The 17,073-nt window shown below is 45.6% G+C and overlaps 1 protein-coding gene across 3 annotated transcripts in view; it reads left to right on the top strand.

Annotated features, from left to right (window-relative positions):
* Window positions 1-17,073, top strand: part of LOC127006616 (discoidin domain-containing receptor 2-like) — a 390,501-nt gene that overhangs the window by 348,605 nt on the left and 24,823 nt on the right. For all 3 annotated transcript variants that reach the window (XM_050876726.1, XM_050876725.1, XM_050876724.1), the window contains exons 8-13: window positions 44-208; window positions 546-655; window positions 5,609-5,819; window positions 13,163-13,731; window positions 14,200-14,340; window positions 15,541-15,666. In XM_050876726.1, coding sequence (XP_050732683.1) covers window positions 44-208; window positions 546-655; window positions 5,609-5,819; window positions 13,163-13,731; window positions 14,200-14,340; window positions 15,541-15,666 — 1,322 coding nt within the window. The remainder of the gene's footprint in view (window positions 1-43; window positions 209-545; window positions 656-5,608; window positions 5,820-13,162; window positions 13,732-14,199; window positions 14,341-15,540; window positions 15,667-17,073) is intronic.

Below are 17,073 nucleotides of genomic sequence, written 5' to 3'. Positions count from 1 at the left end.
TCATCCTGCACCTTCTCACCACCTCCTCCTTCCACTCCCACAGACGGCCTGGTGAGCTACAGCCTCGGCGGGGGACCTACGCGGAGCCTGGTGGGGGCGGGTGTGGGGGACAGCGTCAGTGTGGGTGAAGGACTCCTCTTCGACGGACGCGTAGGACTTCAGGGCGAGGCTGGACAAGGACCTCTGCATCCTATGGTGGAGGTGGAAGGTAAGCTACATAGATACACACACAGGCACACACGCACATAAACACACATACACACACAAACACACATACATACATACACACATACTACATACATACATACATACATACATACATACATACATATATACATACATACATACATGATTTATTATTTTGTTTTTGACCGAATGAGATATGTTCATAAAGATGCATTAACCACCATCATCATCACCATCACCATCATCACCACCATCACCATCATCACCACCACCACTAACACCACAATCCCCACTAACATTTTCATCATCACCATCACTACCCCCAATTTTATCACCACCACCACCACCACCACCACCAGGTCTCGAGCCGGCCCCAGACGTCCCCACGGTGATGACTTTCAACTTCGATGTCATGCGGAAGTTTCGAAGTCTTCACTTTTACCTGCTGACGTCACAACTCACGGCCAAGGTAAGCCAGCCAGTCAGCCAGTCAGTCAGTCAAGTAAGTCAGCCAGCCAGTCAGCCAGTTAGTTAGTCGATCAGTCAGTCAATCACAGCCAGATAATTTTTCAGTCATGTGGAAAGATAGGTAAAAAGTCAATCAGTCAGTCAATCAGTCAGCCAGTCAGTCAGTTATTCAGTCAGTTAATCAATTAGCCAGTCAGTCATTTAGTCATGTACAGTGACAGAAGAGAAGGTATTCAATGAGTCAGACATTCAGTTAGTCAGTTAGTCAATTACAGTCAGTTAGTCATTCAGTCAGTATGTCAGCCAGGTAAGCAGCCAGTTTAAGAAAGTTTTGGATAGTCAGTCAATAAGTCAGAAAGGCAGGCAAACAGTCAGTCAGTCAGTCAGTCAGCTAGGTAGTCAGTCAGTCAGTCAGTCAGTCATTCAGTCAGTCAGTCCGCCAGTCCGTTAGTTAGTCCGTCAGTCTGTCCGCCAGTAAGCTAACGAGGCTGGAAGGTAGTCTGCTGGCCATGTCTCTCTCCGTCCTTTAATCAGCCAGTCAGTCCGTCAGTCACAGTCAGTCTGCTTGTGAGGACGCCAGGTCACGTCTCTCTCCGTCCTTTAATCAGTCAGTCAGTCAGCCGGGCGGGTAGTCATTCAATCCTTCGCTTAGCCAGTCGCTCACTTCACCTGCGCCACTCTCCCTAATTACCTGGTTTTGATGTTTGTTCAGCCCTGATTAATAATTACCCCGTGACCGGAAGGCGCAAAAATAACGTTTGAGAGCCGTGAGGGAATGGCTCGTGGCCCTCAGCGACACTATTTGGAATTATTGCGGGCCTCTCATTAGCGTCATTGTCATCATCATCAGTCATTATTGTTATCATAGTAGTAATAGAGGCATTTGTAGTTTTTTGTTGTTGTTGTTGTTCTTGTTGTTGTATTGAGGTCAAGGGAATAGTGCGAGGGGAAGAGGAGGGAGGGAGAGGAGAGAAAGATAGAGAGGGGAGAAGGAGAGAGAGATGGAGAGAGGAGAGAAGTATTTAGAGGAAAAAAAAAGGGAGGGAGGGAGAGGAGAGAAAGATAGAGAGGGGAGAAGGAGAGAGAGATGGAGAGAGGAGAGAAGTATTTAGAGGGAAAAAGAAGGGAGGGAGGGAAAGGGGAAACAGAGAGAGTGATGGAGAGGGGAAAGAGGAGAGAGGGATGGAGAGGGGAAGAGGAGAGAGGGATATAGAGGTGGAAAAGGAAGAGGAGGGAGGGCTGGAAAAGGGAAAAGGAGTGAGGAATGGAAAGAGGAAGAGGAGAAAAGGATGAAAAGGGGAAGAGGAGGAATTGATGGAGATGGGAAGAAGAGAGAGGAATGGAGAAGCTAAGAGCAAAGAGGGATGTATAAGGAAGGAGAATGATGAAGAGGAGAAGAAGAGAAAGCGATGAAATGAGGAAGAGAAGACAGGGAAGGAGAGAGAATGAGGGTGAAAAGGAAGAAGAGGGGGGAATAGGGGGGGAGTGAGGGAGGGAAATGGGAAGAGGAGAGGGGAAGGGGAAGGAAAGAGGAGGGGAAGAGGAGGGATGGGGAGTGAAATCCATGCTTGTATAATGAAGGTGAAATGGAGGTGATAATTAAAAGGTTCAATCAGTCGTGCAATACCTATCATTAATATTATCACTACTATTACTATTATTATTTCCAGCTTCAATATTATTTTTTACGTAGTTGTTGCCGGATATGTAACTCTTTTCACTCTCACTCTTTATCACCTTTGAAGATACGCGTTTTTTCTCTCTCGCGCTCTCGTTCACACCTGCGGACATACGAGGTTACCTGCATCTCGTTCCCACCTGAGCCATTGTCCCCCAGCAAGGTGTAACGCGCTAAGCCTCCGCCCCTTGCCCCTACACCTCACCGCTAAGCCTCATATTACACCCGGCTGCCCCTGTGTGTGTGTGTGTGTGTGTGTTTCTCTCTCTCTCTCTCTCTCTCTCTCTCTCTCTCTCTCTCTCTCTCTCTCTCTCTCTCTCTCTCTCTCTCTCTCTCTCTCTCTCTGAGAGAGAGAGAGAGAGAGAGAGAGAGAGAGAGAGAGAGAGAGAGAGAGAGAGAGAGAGAGAGAGAGAGAGAGAGAGAGAGAGAGAGAGAGAGAGAGAGAGAGAGAGAGAGACCTTACCTGAGGACACACCTGGTCTTTCTCCATCACCTGATTTAAGCCTGTTATGTCCCCTGTTTTCATCTGCGCTTCACCTCCTCTCCCTCCCTCTCCCTCTCCCTCTTCCTCTCTCTCCCCTTCTCTCTTACTCTCTCACAATGGCGGCCGCGTCTGTCCAGCACCACCACAATCATAAACATTCCCTTCTAAAACTCCTGGAATTGTGCTTCATCGCCATTCCACGTTTTTATCCCTTGATATGCACGGGAGGAAAGCGGCGCCGGGCACATTAGACGCTTGCTTATGGCTGGGCTGGCTTACACGAGGGAGAGAGAGAGAGAGGAAAGAGAAGGGAAGGGAGAGGGAGAGGGGAAGGAAAGGAAGGGAGAGGGAGAGGGGAAGTGAAGCGAGGGAAGGGAAGGGAAGGGAGAGGGAGAGGGGAAGGGAAGCGAGGGAAGGAAAGGAAAGGGAAGGGAAGAGGGGAATGTGAGTGTCGATGTTAGGAAGAGAGGTAGGAAAGGAAGGGAGTGCTGGGAAAATGGAGAGAGGAGGAGATTTAAAGGTATAGACAAGGGAAGATGAGTGACAGATGGAAGGACATGAAGGTATAAAGAGGGAGTGTTAACAGGGAGGTGGGAAAAGAGAGAAGGAATGTATCAGAAAGGAGGAAGAAGAGATTTAAAGAAAGTGAAGGCAAGAGGAGAAGATAAGAGAGGTATGGAAGAAAGTAATATAGGTTATGAGAGATAAAGTGAGGAATGAATGGGTAAACAGGAAGGGAAGGTATCAGAAAGGTAGAGAAGAAGAAATTTTAAGAAGGTATAGGAAAGATAACAATATGAGAGAGAGAGAGAGAGAGAGAGAGAGAGAGAGAGAGAGAGAGAGAGAGAGAGAGAGAGAGAGAGAGAGAGAGAGAGAGAGAGAGAGAGAGAGAGAGAGAGATTAGGTATAAAAGGAAGAGTTAACAGGGAGATAAGGAGGGAGAAGAGAGAAAGATAGCAAAAAGGAAAGAAAGGGAAAGAGGAAGAGAGTAAAGGGAGGACTTAGGGAGTGAAGAGGGGAATGAAGTGTGGGAGATATGGAAGGAGGAAGAAGAGAAATTGAAGAAAGGAAAAATAGAACAGGAGGGAAGACTAGGAAAAAAAAGAGTTGACAGTAAGAGGGGAAGGGAAGTAGCAGAAAGGAGAGAAAGCGAGAGAGGGAGAGAGAAAAGGGAAGACGAGGGAGTGAAGAGAGGAGTGAGGTGTGGAAGAGACGGAAGGAGGAAGAAGAGAAATTGAAGAAAGGAAAAATAGAACAGGAGGGAAGACGAGGAAAAAAAAGAGTTGACAGTAAGAGAGGAAGGGAAGTAGCAGAAAGGAAGGAAAGCGAGAGAGAGAGAGAGAGAGAGAGAGGAAGACGAGGGAGTGAAGAGAGGAGTGAGGTGTGGAAGAGACGGAAGGTGTGAGAAGAGAAAGTGATGAAAATGGGTGGAATGGGTGGTGGAGGGAGTCACAGGATCTAGCACTTGGACTATATTTTCACAACGTTTCGACATTCTCTCTCTGAAATAGTCTGTCGCAACGTAAAAGAAAATACAGTACAATTGCTACGTTCTGTTACCCTACACCACTCGTACTCCCCGAAGTGATGAAAGGAAAATAAAAAAGGAGAAAAAAATTAGAGCAGAGGCGAATGTAAGAGATAAGAAAACTGGAGTAGAGAAAAAGTGACCTTGTAGTAGGGAAAACAGAAAAAATGAAAAGATGGAAGGAAAGAAGGAGACAGGAAGGAAGGAAGGAAAGATAAGAAAAGACGATGAGAAAATGAAGAACAAGTCTGAAGGAAAAAGGGGATGAAGAGAAGAAGAGGCAAAGGAAAGGGAAGAGAAAAGAGAGAGATAGAAGGGAGGGAAAGAACAGGAGATAGGGAAAATATGTATAAGATAGTTAGAAGGAAAGAGGAAATAAAGCAAAGGAGAAAGAGAGAGAGAGAGAGAGAGAGAGAGAGAGAGAGAGAGAGAGAGAGAGAGAGAGAGAGAGAGAGAGAGAGAGAGAGAGAGAGAGAGAGAGAGAGAGAGAGAGAGAGAGTGGAAACTTCATATCTCATCTCTTACTAAATCAGCTTCCTCGAGGCTGGGCGTTCTGTACCGTCTCCGCCAGTTCTTCTCCCCTGCACAGTTGCTGTCCATATACAGGGGCCTTGTCCGCCCTCGTATGGAGTATGCATCTCATGTGTGGGGCTCCTCACAGCTCTTCTGGACAGAGTGGAGGCAAAGGCTCTTCGTCTCATCAGCTCTCCTCCTCATACTGATAGTCTTCTACCTCTTAAATTCCGCCGCAATGTTGCCTATCTTTCTATCTTCTATCGATATTTCCACGCTGACTGCTCTTCTGAACTTGCTAACTGCATGCCTCCCCCCCTCCCGCGGCCCCGCTGCACTCGACTTTCTACTCATGCTCATCCCTATACTGTCCAAACCCCTTATGCAAGAGTTAACCAGCATCTTCACTCTTTCATCCCTCACGCTGGTAAACTCTGGAACAATCTTCCTTCATCTGTATTTCCTCCTGCCTACGACTTGAACTCTTTCAAGAGGAGGGTATCAGGACACCTCTCCTCCCGAAACTGACCTATCTTTCGGCCACCTCTTTGGATTCTTTTTTAGGAGCAGCGAGTAGCGGCTTTTTTTAATAATTTTTACTTTTTGTGCCCTTGAGCTGTATCCTTTGCTGTAAAAAAAAAAAAAAAAAAAAAAAAAAAACAGACAGACAGACAGACACAGAGACAGACAGACAGACAGACACACAGACAATCAACCTTCAGCACCTAATCTCACCCAACACCTTTTCTAGCCCAAGATCAAGGCGAAGGTCACATTTGGCAGCAACTCCTCCCTCTTCGACGACACGCCTCTGAGCACGAGCTGGGCCGCGGCTGACCTCGCCCCCGCCGGCCCCCAGAACCTGACCTTTGACCTCAAGCAGCGCCCCGGCCTGACCCTGCAGCTGGAGGCCGTGGTGTCGGGAATGGAGGCGAACATACTGGAGGTGTATTTCGACTCGTGTAAGTACTGAGAGAGAGAGAGAGAGAGAGAGAGAGAGAGAGAGAGAGAGAGAGAGAGAGAGAGAGAGAGAGAGAGAGAGAGAGAGAGAGAGATTAAATGCTATACGAATAATATTACATGTTAATTTATACACTTTATTTATCTCTATCTATCACTTCTTCTCTGTCTATTCATCTATATCTTTCTGTCGATCGATCTATCAACTTATCTATCTCTATTTATCTATTTATCTATCTCTCTATCGAGGTAATTTTTAGGGGGGTTGGAGGAGGGGAAAAGAGGTGTGAAGGGAAAAAAAAAGTGAGGGAAAAAAGAGAGGCTTGGTGTGTTGCGTCATTCCTCCTTAGTCTCCCCTCGTCAGTTCTCTCATTCCTTCCGATCTCCTCTCAGTCCTTCTAATCCTCCTTCTACCTATTCATAGTCCTCTCCTATCCTCTGAGTCTTCCAATTTTTTTCCCCAATCCTTCTAATCCTTCTCCTTCCCTCCTCTCGATCCTTCTTCTGCTCTTCCTTGCTACCAACCCTTATTCCTCTCCTATCCTCTGAGTCTTTCAATTATTTTCCCAATCCTTCTAATCCTTCTCCTTCCCTCCTCTCGATCCTTCTTCTGCTCTTCCTTACTACCTACCCTTATTCCTCTCCTATCTTCTGAGTCTTCCAATTTTTTCCCCAATCCTTCTAATCCTTCTCCTTCCCTCCTCTCAATCCTTCTGCTCTTCCTTGCTACCAACCCTTATTCCTCTCCTATCCTCTGAGTTTTCCAATTTTTTCCCCAATCCTTCTAATCCTTCTCCTTCCCTCCTCTCAATCCTTCTGCTCTTCCTTGCTACCAACCCTTATTCCTCTCCTATCCTCTGAGTCTTCCAATTCTTTCCCCAATCCTTCTAATCCTTCTCCTTCCCTCCTTTCAATCCTTCTTCTGCTCTTCCTTGCTACCAACCCTTAGTCTTTCCCCATCCTCTGAGTCTTTCAATTATTTTCCCAATCCTTCTAATCCTTCTCCTTCCCTCCTTTCAATCCTTCTTCTGCTCTTCCTTGCTACCAACCCTTAGTCTTTCCCCATCCTCTGAGTCATTCAATTATTTTCCCAATCCTTCTAATCCTTCTCCTTCCCTCCTTTCAATCCTTCTGCTCTTCCTTGCTACCTACGTCCCGCCCCATCCTCTGAGTCTTCCATTTCTTCTCCCAATCCTTTTAATCTTCCTTCCTGCATTATAGTCTTTCGTCATCTTCTTAACTTTCTTCCCAGGTATCCTTTTAGCCACCTTCTTCTTCTTCTCAATCCTCCTGCCCTTTCTCCCTTCTCTCTTTTCTCCTTCTTGTCTTCCTCCCTACTTTTCTTTCAACCCTTCTCGTTTCTGCCTATCCTCCTGATCTTTCTTTCTTCCCTCATTCTTCCTAATTTCCCTCCAATTTTCCTTCTATCCTTCCTCGTTCTTAATTCTCCTGACCTTCCTTCCCTACTTGTCTTCCTCCCTATTTTTCTTTCAACCCTTCTCGTTTCTGCCTATCCTCCTGATCTTTCTTTCTTCCCTCATGCTTCCTAATTTTCCCCAACTTTCCTTCTATCCTTCCTCGTTCTTAATCCTCCTGACCTTCCTTCCCTACTTGTCTTCCTCCCTATTTTTCTTACGACTTTTCTCGTTTCTGCCTATTCTACTCCTGATTTTTCTTCCTCCCCTCATTCTTCCTAATTTCCCCCCAATTTTCCTTCTATCCTTCCTCGTTCTTAATTCTCCTGACCTTCCTTTCCTCCTTTCTCCTCCCAGTCTTCCTCCCAATTCTTCTTTCAGCTCTTAATACCTCCATGTTTCAGCTCCTCTCGTTCCTCCCAATCCTCTTGATCTTCCTTCGTTGCCTCTTCTTTCCCTTCTTCCTCCTCCCAGCCTTCCTCTCAACCCTCTGACCTTTCTTCCTTCCGCCCTTGCTCCACACACGCCCTCCTCCGCCTCCTCCCGCCGGGCGCCTCAAGCTCCAGCCGCCGCCGTTTATTGCCAGAAAAGTACGATTGTGTGAGATTAAGCAGTCGGCGAAATTCTCTTTGCTGCGGAAAATTGACGCAATTAGTGATTACGTAATAATGGCTCCTTGCGGGACGGTGGAGACGGTGGCGGCGGCGGTGGAGGCGGTTTAATGAAATCACTACACGAGGTGGAGAAGAAGAAAAAAACGAGGTGAGAGAACGAAGGGAATTCAAGACGCGTGAGGGTTTTTTTTTGTGTGAAACGTTCCTTCTTTTTCCTGTTAACCGCGGCGTGAGAAGACTGAGGGACTGTGAGGGTAAGGGGGTGAGGGAGAGGAGAATGGTAAACGCTGGAACTGGTGATGGAGAGGAGAAAGGGATTTGAAAGGGCTGTAAAGGACTAATGGGAGAGGCGGCGAGGGGAAGGGGTGGGGAAGTAGAAAGGGGAACGCAGAAGCTGGTGATGGAGAGAAGGGGATATGAAAGGGCTGTAGAGAACTAATGGAAGGATTGTGAAGGATGGGGAAGGAGATGAGGAAGTGCAGGAGCTGGTGATTGAAAGGAGACAGGAAGATGAAAGGGCTGTAGAGAACTAATGGAAGGATTGTGAAGGATGGGGAAGGAGATGAGGAAGTGCAGGAGCTGGTGATTGAAAGGAGACAGGAAGATGAAAGGGCTGTAGAGAGCGATTTAAGGGATGCTGGGGAAAGGGAAGGAGAAAGGGAACAGCCCCATGGTGATAGAAAGGAGAAGGGGACGGAAAAGGGCTGTAGAGAACGACTTAAGGAATGAGATGCTGGGAATATGAAAGAAGAAACCCAGTAGTTGTTGATAGAAAGGAGATGAAAGGGCTATAGAGTTCGACATTAGGGAAAGGGGAAGAATGGAAACGCAGGAGCTGTCGATGGATAGGAAAAAAGAGTGATGAAAGAGCTGTTGAGAATGACTTAACCCGGTAACAGCGACGGGCCAAATTTATGGCTTTACCGTGTACCAGCGATGGGCCAAATTTTTTACCAGGATATAAACCCCCCAAATAGATGATGCCCAAACTGATCACAAATGCATTGGTACTATATATTATGAAATGGTTTGCGTGAGTGATGATTTTTTCTCATTAATTCGCTTAGAGGGGCCTTTAAGATGCATGTTCCCCGCAGCTACCGGATTAAGAAAGGGTTTGCAGGGAAAGGGAAAGAAGGGACAATGTAGACGAAGATATTAAAAGGCTGTAGCGGATGAGTTAAGAAAAGGTATGCAGGGAAATGGGAAAGGGAAGAAGGGATAACGCGGAAGATGAGGAAATAAAAGAGCTGTAACGGATGCCTTAAGGAAAGGTATGCAAGGAAAGGGGAAGGAGAGGAAATTACACAGGAGAAGGGGAGATGAAAGAGCTGTTGAAGACGACTTTAGAAAACGGATGCTGGGGAAAAGGAATTAAAAGACATATATCATACTGAAGGGAAAGAGGAGAAGGGGAGATGAAAGAACTGTTGATGGGACTTAAGGAAGGGGAGGTGTCAATCATAGTAAAGGGGAAGGGGAAGAGAAACGCAATGGCTAAGAAGGAAGAGAGAAGAAAGGGAGTCCCGAAAAGAAGAAGGGGAAGAGGTAATGCAATAGCCAGCCTCCAGACCCCAACAAGCCCTTCAGCCCAGTGCCCTAGACCACCCACCTCCACCCCCAGGCCCCCAGTCCCCAACCAGACCATTTCCTCCCTCCCTAAGCCCTAAGCCTAAGAAGAATATGGGTAAAAAAGGGAAGAAAAGGATGAGAAATGATAAGGGAAGCGATAAAGGAAAAGGGTAGGAGAAAAGAATACGGATGAGGAATAAGGATCAGGATAAGGAAAGGATAAGGAAATGAAGTTAAGGAGACAGCGCATAAAAGAAAATTAAAAAGGAACACGAGGAAGAGGAGGAAAAAGAAAAAAAAGACAGACTTAGAAGAAGAAAGTAAAGAGAGAACACAAGAAAGGAACGTGAATAGACTAAGAAGAAGAAAGTAAAGAGAGAACACAAGAAAGGAACGTGAAAATAAAGAAGAGGAAGAACAGCCCTCTTACCCCCAGCAGACCCCAAACCAGTCTTTTCAGCCCCAGACTTCAGGAGAAAGAGAAGGAAAAAAAAATATACTTAATCAGCGCCCAGCCTACAACCTACATCCAGACCATTAGGACCTCTCCCCCCTCCCCCCCCCCTCCGGTTCCGTCCCACAAAAGAAGGGTGAAAAAGGGAAGAAAAGGTTGAGAAATGATAAGGGAAAGGATAATGAATCAGGATAAAGGAAAAGGGTAGGAGAATAGGATACGGATGAGGAATAATGATCAGGATAAGGGAAGGATGAGGAAAAAAGGGAAGAAAAGGATGAAAAATAATAAGGGAAAGGATAATGAGTCAGGATAAAGGAAAAGGGTAGGAGAAAAGGATAGGGATGAGGAATAAGGATCAGGATAAGGGAAGGTAAAAGGAAAAAAAGGGAAGTAAAGGATGAAAAATAATAAGGGAAAGGATAATGAATCAGGATAAAGGAAAAGGGTAAGAGAAAAGGATACGGATGAGGAATAAGGATCAGGATAAGTGAAGGATAAGGAAAGGTAAAAGGAAAAAAAGGAAAGAAAAGGATGAGATATAATAAGGGAAAGGATAATGAATCAGGATAAAGGAAAAGGGTAGGAGAAAAGGATACGGATGAGGAATAAGGATCAGGATAAATGAAGGTAAAAGGAAAAGGGGAAGAAAAGGATAAGAAAGGAGGAATAAACTAAGCCTGCCAACTAACTTACACCCAACCCATTAAACTCACTACCCCCCCCCCTCCCCCTACGTCCGCCTCACCCTGCCCCACAAGACCCCTCACCCCACCTCCAGCGCCTCCCTTACACCATCAGCCGCCCCCCCCCCCCAACCGCCCACCCCCACCACGCCCACTAACGTCTGTCTTTCGTGCAGTGTAGAAATTTCGGAGCGTTGCCTCAAAAATATCTTCCCCTAACAGCCCGGAGCTCCATAGTATTACCTTGTGCGGCGGCGGAATGAAAGTGAAAAAGAAAACGCGACTAAGAACGACTGGAATGAACGCGACCTCGAATCAGGACTGAAATCCACAATATCGAAATTTGCTGATGACACTAAGGTGGGGGGAAAGGCCCTCACAAAGACCGACTGCGAAATCATTCAGAAAGACCTCAATCACATTATCGAATGGTCGGAAAAATGGCAAATGTCCTTTAATGTTGACAAATGCAAAGTCATGCACATTGGGTCCAGAAATAGTAAACACACATACATCATGAATGGGAGACCTCTGCAAGCGATGCAGGAGGAAAAGGATCTTGGAGTCACTATCAGCAGTGACCTGAAACACGCGAATCACTGTAAAAAAGCATACAACAAAGCCAACACTATGCTCGGGTTCATAGCGAGGAACTTCGAGTGTAAAACGCCAGACGTGATGCTATCCTTGTATAATTCCATGGTAAGACCGCACCTCGAGTATGCAGTACAGTTCTGGTCTCCTAATTACAGAAAGGACATTGATTTACTGGAAAGGATTCAACGACGCGCCACGAAAATGATACCAACCTTAAGGGCTCAACCGTACGAGGAACGACTCAAGCGACTCAATCTCTTTACATTGGAGAAAAGACGCCTACGAGGAGATATGATTCAAGTCTTCAAGTATCTAAAAAAATTCAATAACGTCGATTACTCCAATTTCTTTGAATTGCAAACCAACCTAAGAACTAGAAATAACGGTTTACCCATTCAGTCTAGTCGATGTAACACAGACATCGGAAGGAGTTTCTTTTCAAACCGAGTCATCCGTCACTGGAACAATCTTCCTTCAGAAGTAGTAAATGCGAATACTATCAACTCCTTCAAATATAGAATCGACCGTCACTTCGCTGCGTCGGGAGTAAACTGAATATTGAGTTGCTTTCATCTGCTCCTCAATATCGAGGCGCTTTCATCTGCTCCCCAGGCCCCAGGCTGTCGAGCAGATTAAATCACCAAAGCGGGCAACCTCGTAATGAGCCAATAGGCTTTCTGTTGCCTGCGTTTCCATGTTTCCATGTTTCTCTTCCTCTTCCTTCTCTTCCTCCTCCTCTTCCTTTCCATTTTTCTTTCTCTTGTTTTTTTCCTTTTTGTCTCTCCTTTTTCTTGGTTTGTCTCTTCTCTTCCTCTTCCTTCTCCTCCTCCTCCTCTTCCATATTACGTTATCTCATTACCCTCTTCCTCTTCCCTTCTTCGTCCAACTTTTCATCCTCCTCTTGCTCCTCTTCCTGCCTTTATACTCTTTTGTCTTCCGTTCCTTCCTCACCTTCTTGTTAATTCCTTAGGCCGTCTTTCGTTCCACCTCCTCTTCTTACTGTTACTACTACTCCTTTTCCTCCTATCATCTTACGTTCTTTCCTTATCATCATTTTCCTCTTCTTACGTTTTGCCTGACTCTTTCCTTTCCGTCATTCCCTCCTCCTCCCCCTCCTCCTCCTCCTCCTTCTTCTCGTCCTCCTTCTCGTCCTCCTCCTGCCCCGTCGCCGCCGCCAACTTTTAATACCTGGCAGGCACTCACTCACCCTCGCGGCCGCTCACCTCCCACGCCATCACCCACGAAGCCACGCTAAGCCCCCCACCCCCCCCACCCCACCCCACCCCCACCCCCACCCACCCCTCTCTCTCTCTCTCTCTCTCTCTCTCTCCCCCCCCCCCCCACCTAGTCCAGAGTGATGAGGAAACTTGTGCAGACAGAGTAGGTAAGAAAAAAAGATAAAAAGAGATAGCCCACTTTTCTTCTTTTCTCTTTTTTTGATGGAATGTGTGTGTGTGTGTGTGTGTGTGTGTGTGTGTGTAAGAGCGAGGGGAAAAGAGGGAAGGTAAAGCGGAAATGAAGAGGTGTAAGGGAAGGTGAAAAAAGGAAAAGCGAGATCAAGTGATGAGATTTCCAACAGGTGAAAAATGCAGATCAACAGATATTCACTGATGTATTAATCCTTGCAGGTGTAAACTATTATATTTTTTTGCCCTGGAGCTGCTTCCTGAAAAACAAAAATTGAGAGGTGTATTGTGTAGATGCGTAATATACAGGTTTAAGATGCTAACAGGTGTGTGGAGTTTAAGTGTGATGTACTAGTAAGTTTCTAACAGGTGTGTGAAGAGCAAGTATGTAACAGGTATGTGGCATAAAGGTGTGTATCTAAGAAGTGTGTGAGATGCACAGGTGTGTACATAGTAGGTGTGTGAAGTAAAGGTATGTATTAAACAGGTGTGTGGTGTACAGCTCTAATATCTTACAGTTTTATGGCATATGGATGTGTACGTAACAGGTGTGTGATGTGCAGGTGTATGGCGCTAATTAACAGGTACTCTCCACTCACAGACCCGTGCGGGTGCCGGCTGGGTGACTGGGAGGCGCGCCCCGCCACCACGCCCGAAGAGCGCACCGCCGCGCGCCCGCTGGACCCCCCGGACGAGGTGTGGGCGGTGTACACGGCCCACCAGCACCGGACCTACGTGGGCGTGGCCGTGGGCTTCAGCGTAGGCGTGGGCGTGCTGGTGCTGGTGTGGGCGGGCGTGTGGCTCAGGCGGCGTCGCGGGAAGAGCTCCTCGCCCCGCGTGTTCCGCCGCCCGCCGCCCGACACCCTGGACATGAAGTCTCTGATGGAGGGCGTAGGTGTGGGCGTGGGCGTCCTGGGCAGCTCCACGCCAACCTACGAGGAGGGGAGTTGTCTGCTGTACGAGGACCTGCAGAAGATGCCCCTCGTCCCCACGCCGCGCCCTCACACGCCCGACTCCACGCCTGTTTACGCCACGCCCACCCTCAAGCCCTCCTCCACCTTCCCCTCCACCACGTACTTCACGCCCATCCCGCGCCCCGTCACCCTTGCCTCCATTCCCCGCCCGCCGCCCATTCCTCCTCCGCCTGAGAAGTTTGATTCCAAGATACAGGTAAGGGTTTTTGTTTATCTCTTTCTCAGGGTGTGTGTGTGCGTGCGTGCGTGTGAGTGGACAGGTTAATGATCAGTCGTGTTCACCTGTGTTATCTCGTTCATATGGAAACGCCTCACCTTGATTCTCACCTGCACTCACCTTGCCCTTCATATCTCTCTCTCTCTCTCTCTCTCTCTCTCTCTCTCTCTCTCTCTCTCTCTCTCTCTCTCTCTCTCTCTCTCATTTTTATTCATTACACATCCTCTTGCAAATCAACTTAAAAATACATTACTGAAGAGAGAGAGAGAGAGAGAGAGAGAGAGAGAGAGAGAGAGAGAGAGAGAGAGAGAGAGAGAGAGAGAGAGAGAGAGAGACTGCAACTAATACCTATCATGTGAAGGCTTCATATTCTAATACATTTCCTTTGTGTGTGTGTGTGTGTGTGTGTGTGTGTGTGTGTGTGTGTGTGTGTGTGTGTGTGTACAGGTACCCTCCGTGACTGGTCCGTGGCTGACGTCCGTGTACCGCCAAGACCACGCCCACGCCCACACCCACTCAGCCACACCCACGCTGGCCCCCGAGAGAGTCACCCGCACGGAGCTGCTGGCATCTGGCGCCTTTGCTACGGTGGGTGTTGAGTAGTGGTAGAAGTAGTAATGGTAAGCTACAATACACCTTACACATTCTGGCTCTCACCATCTTCTCTTCCTATATCATGGCTCTCACTTGTCTGTCTTTGTATATACCGTATTTGACGGCTTATAAGACACACTTCTTTTCCAACAAAGAAATGTCCCTGATTGAAAATCACCCTGTGTCTTATAAGGTCAAGGTTCAGCTTTGGGTCACTGGCAAGTGAAGTTTTAGTGCAGCAATGGCACTTAAATTAAACTGCAAACCTCTCCGCAAACGTAAATAAGGTGGCGATCGCTTTTACAGCAACAACAGCAACTCTTTTCTAAAGTAACAGTGTATTACAGTAGTACTTACCACTACTTAATATAAAATGACACCAGTCAGGAAGAATATTAAGTGACTTAATGCTTGTACCCAAGCAAACTAGTGGACGGTTGTACACCAAACCTGACAACACGCACAAGACACGCTACATTTCCTAAGTAGACAGGGATCATTGAGGTAAGACAGACCTTCTTCATAAAACTGTTAAACTTTGTTTGATTGATAAACACAAACAATATATGGATACTATTGAGGAGATATTGAGAAGACAGGTTGTTATTCGATATTTAAAAGTGCCTGTGTCTCCATTTTGCCCTTATCTTTTAACATTCTTACTTTACATACTTGTTCAACAAACACTGAACCACATTCAAGTCTGAAATCTCACACTTCCTTATGTTTTAAAAATGTACTAGAATATTACAACAACTAGACATGATGTAGAATAATAATAAAGAAATATGATGCACAAACTTTATACCCGTTACCCCTCTGAATGTCGCTGTCTCCGCCATGTTTGTTTACATCTCAAAGCAGTACCCTCGAGTCTATAAGAAGGACCAATTCTGGTAGGTCCCAGCAAATATTAAGAGTTTTAAATGTAAAGTATTAGGATTTGATAAGGATCTGAATACATGTGAAACTTTAATAATGACCTGATAGTGGGGAGGGCTATGCATGTCGAGTGAAAAATCTTAACCTGACACTCGTGGTTCAAACCCGTTTATCATTTTTTTTTTCAAATGCCTGCCCAAATTGGGGGGTGCGTTTTATAAACCCAAGCGTCTTATAAGCCGTCAAATACGGTACGTATTCGCTCACTCATCATCCACACAACACTAACCCACCAGCGCCTTTCTTTTGCAGCTGTCCGCGGGCGTGGTGGGCGGCGAGGAGGTGTGTGAGGGGGACGCAGACCCGGCCTTGTGCCACGCCGCCCTGGTGACGGTGACGGCACACAAGGCGGTCCCCGCGGCCACACGCCACGCCCAGGTAAGCCAGTCACCCCCACCCCCAACATACACATGTAACACTCGTTCCCCTCACCTTGCACAACGCAGGTATACACTAATGGGCGAGGGAACGGACAAGCGTTGAAGATACTCTTATGACATTTAAGAATCATAAAAAGACTTGGACAGATCATATCCGGCACAGAATAGATAACAGGTGAACAGGAAGGTCACAGCGTGGCAACCCAAGAATTGTGGAAGTCAGGGGAGACCTTTAGAATTTTAGAACATGCAGAATAAAAAAAAATGTATCTCAAAAGTCAAACGTATAGATGGGGAAAAAAATATTTGGTTATTGGGAGAAAAAATAAAGATAATATCATGTTGAATCACCTCTCTTGAGTGATGAATGGAGAATTTGAAAGAAAGATATAAAGAGATCGATAGTTCCCCTCCCCACCACCACGAAAAAGAAAAAAAAAAGAAAAAAAAAAAAATATATATATATATAAATATAAAAATATAGATATATATATATATATATATATATAAATATATATATATATATATAGATATATATATATATATAAAATAATACAGCCATTGAGAAAAGAAATAAAGCGAAAATCATATTGAACTACCTGCCTGAGTGAAGAATTGAGAGAGTGAAAAAGATGTATAAAGATCGATACTTTTTCTTCCTTTCTTTTCTTTTTTCTTCCCTTTCCCCGCCACGAGCTGACCCGCTGCTTCCCTTTGTCAGGTGTCCGGGACCCAAAGTTATCGTCACACTTTGCTTTTTCTCCTTTTTTTTCTTTTGTATTTCCTTGGGACGTGAAAGGACTGACTGACAGGGCCGACTTTTTTTTCAGCGACGGAACCGAATAAAAGAAATAAAAGAAACTGCAGCTATTTTATATTTTTCATTTCTCTTTATCCATTTTTCCTGATAAATTTACAGATCACTATTTTTGCTTTTTGCTCCGAATGTAGTTATATATTATTTTCTGTCGACAACCACGTTTCTCTTTTTTATATTTCCGTTTCTCATGTTAGCTTCAAAAATGGTCATTATTTACTTTTATATATATTTTTTTCACATCCATTTCTACTCGTGACAATTTAGTTCTTTTTTTTATTTTTCAAAGGCAAGAAGAGCAGAAGGAATATTATCAGCGTCACACTTTCCTTCCTTTTTATTCTTCTCGTGATTTTTTCGTTTCCTTGTGACCTAAAAAAGACTGACCGACAATTCTGACTTTAAAATAACAGAATGACATTAAAGTTCCTAGCACTGAGAGTATATTATTATCTCTCTAGGAAAAAAACGTGATTGTATTGAAAAGTCGACAAAATAAAATGGAATTTGTTAAGGGAACTGAAAATATTGTGAAAAAAATACTCTGGAAAAAAGTGAAAAATATTAAAATTCTTGGAAACAAGGATA

The sequence above is a fragment of the Eriocheir sinensis genome, chromosome 33 (assembly GCF_024679095.1).
Source record: "Eriocheir sinensis breed Jianghai 21 chromosome 33, ASM2467909v1, whole genome shotgun sequence".
Taxonomy (NCBI): Eukaryota; Metazoa; Arthropoda; class Malacostraca; order Decapoda; family Varunidae; genus Eriocheir; species Eriocheir sinensis.
Note: the sequence above shows the minus strand (reverse complement) of the source record. Positions and strands in the feature narration are given on the sequence as shown.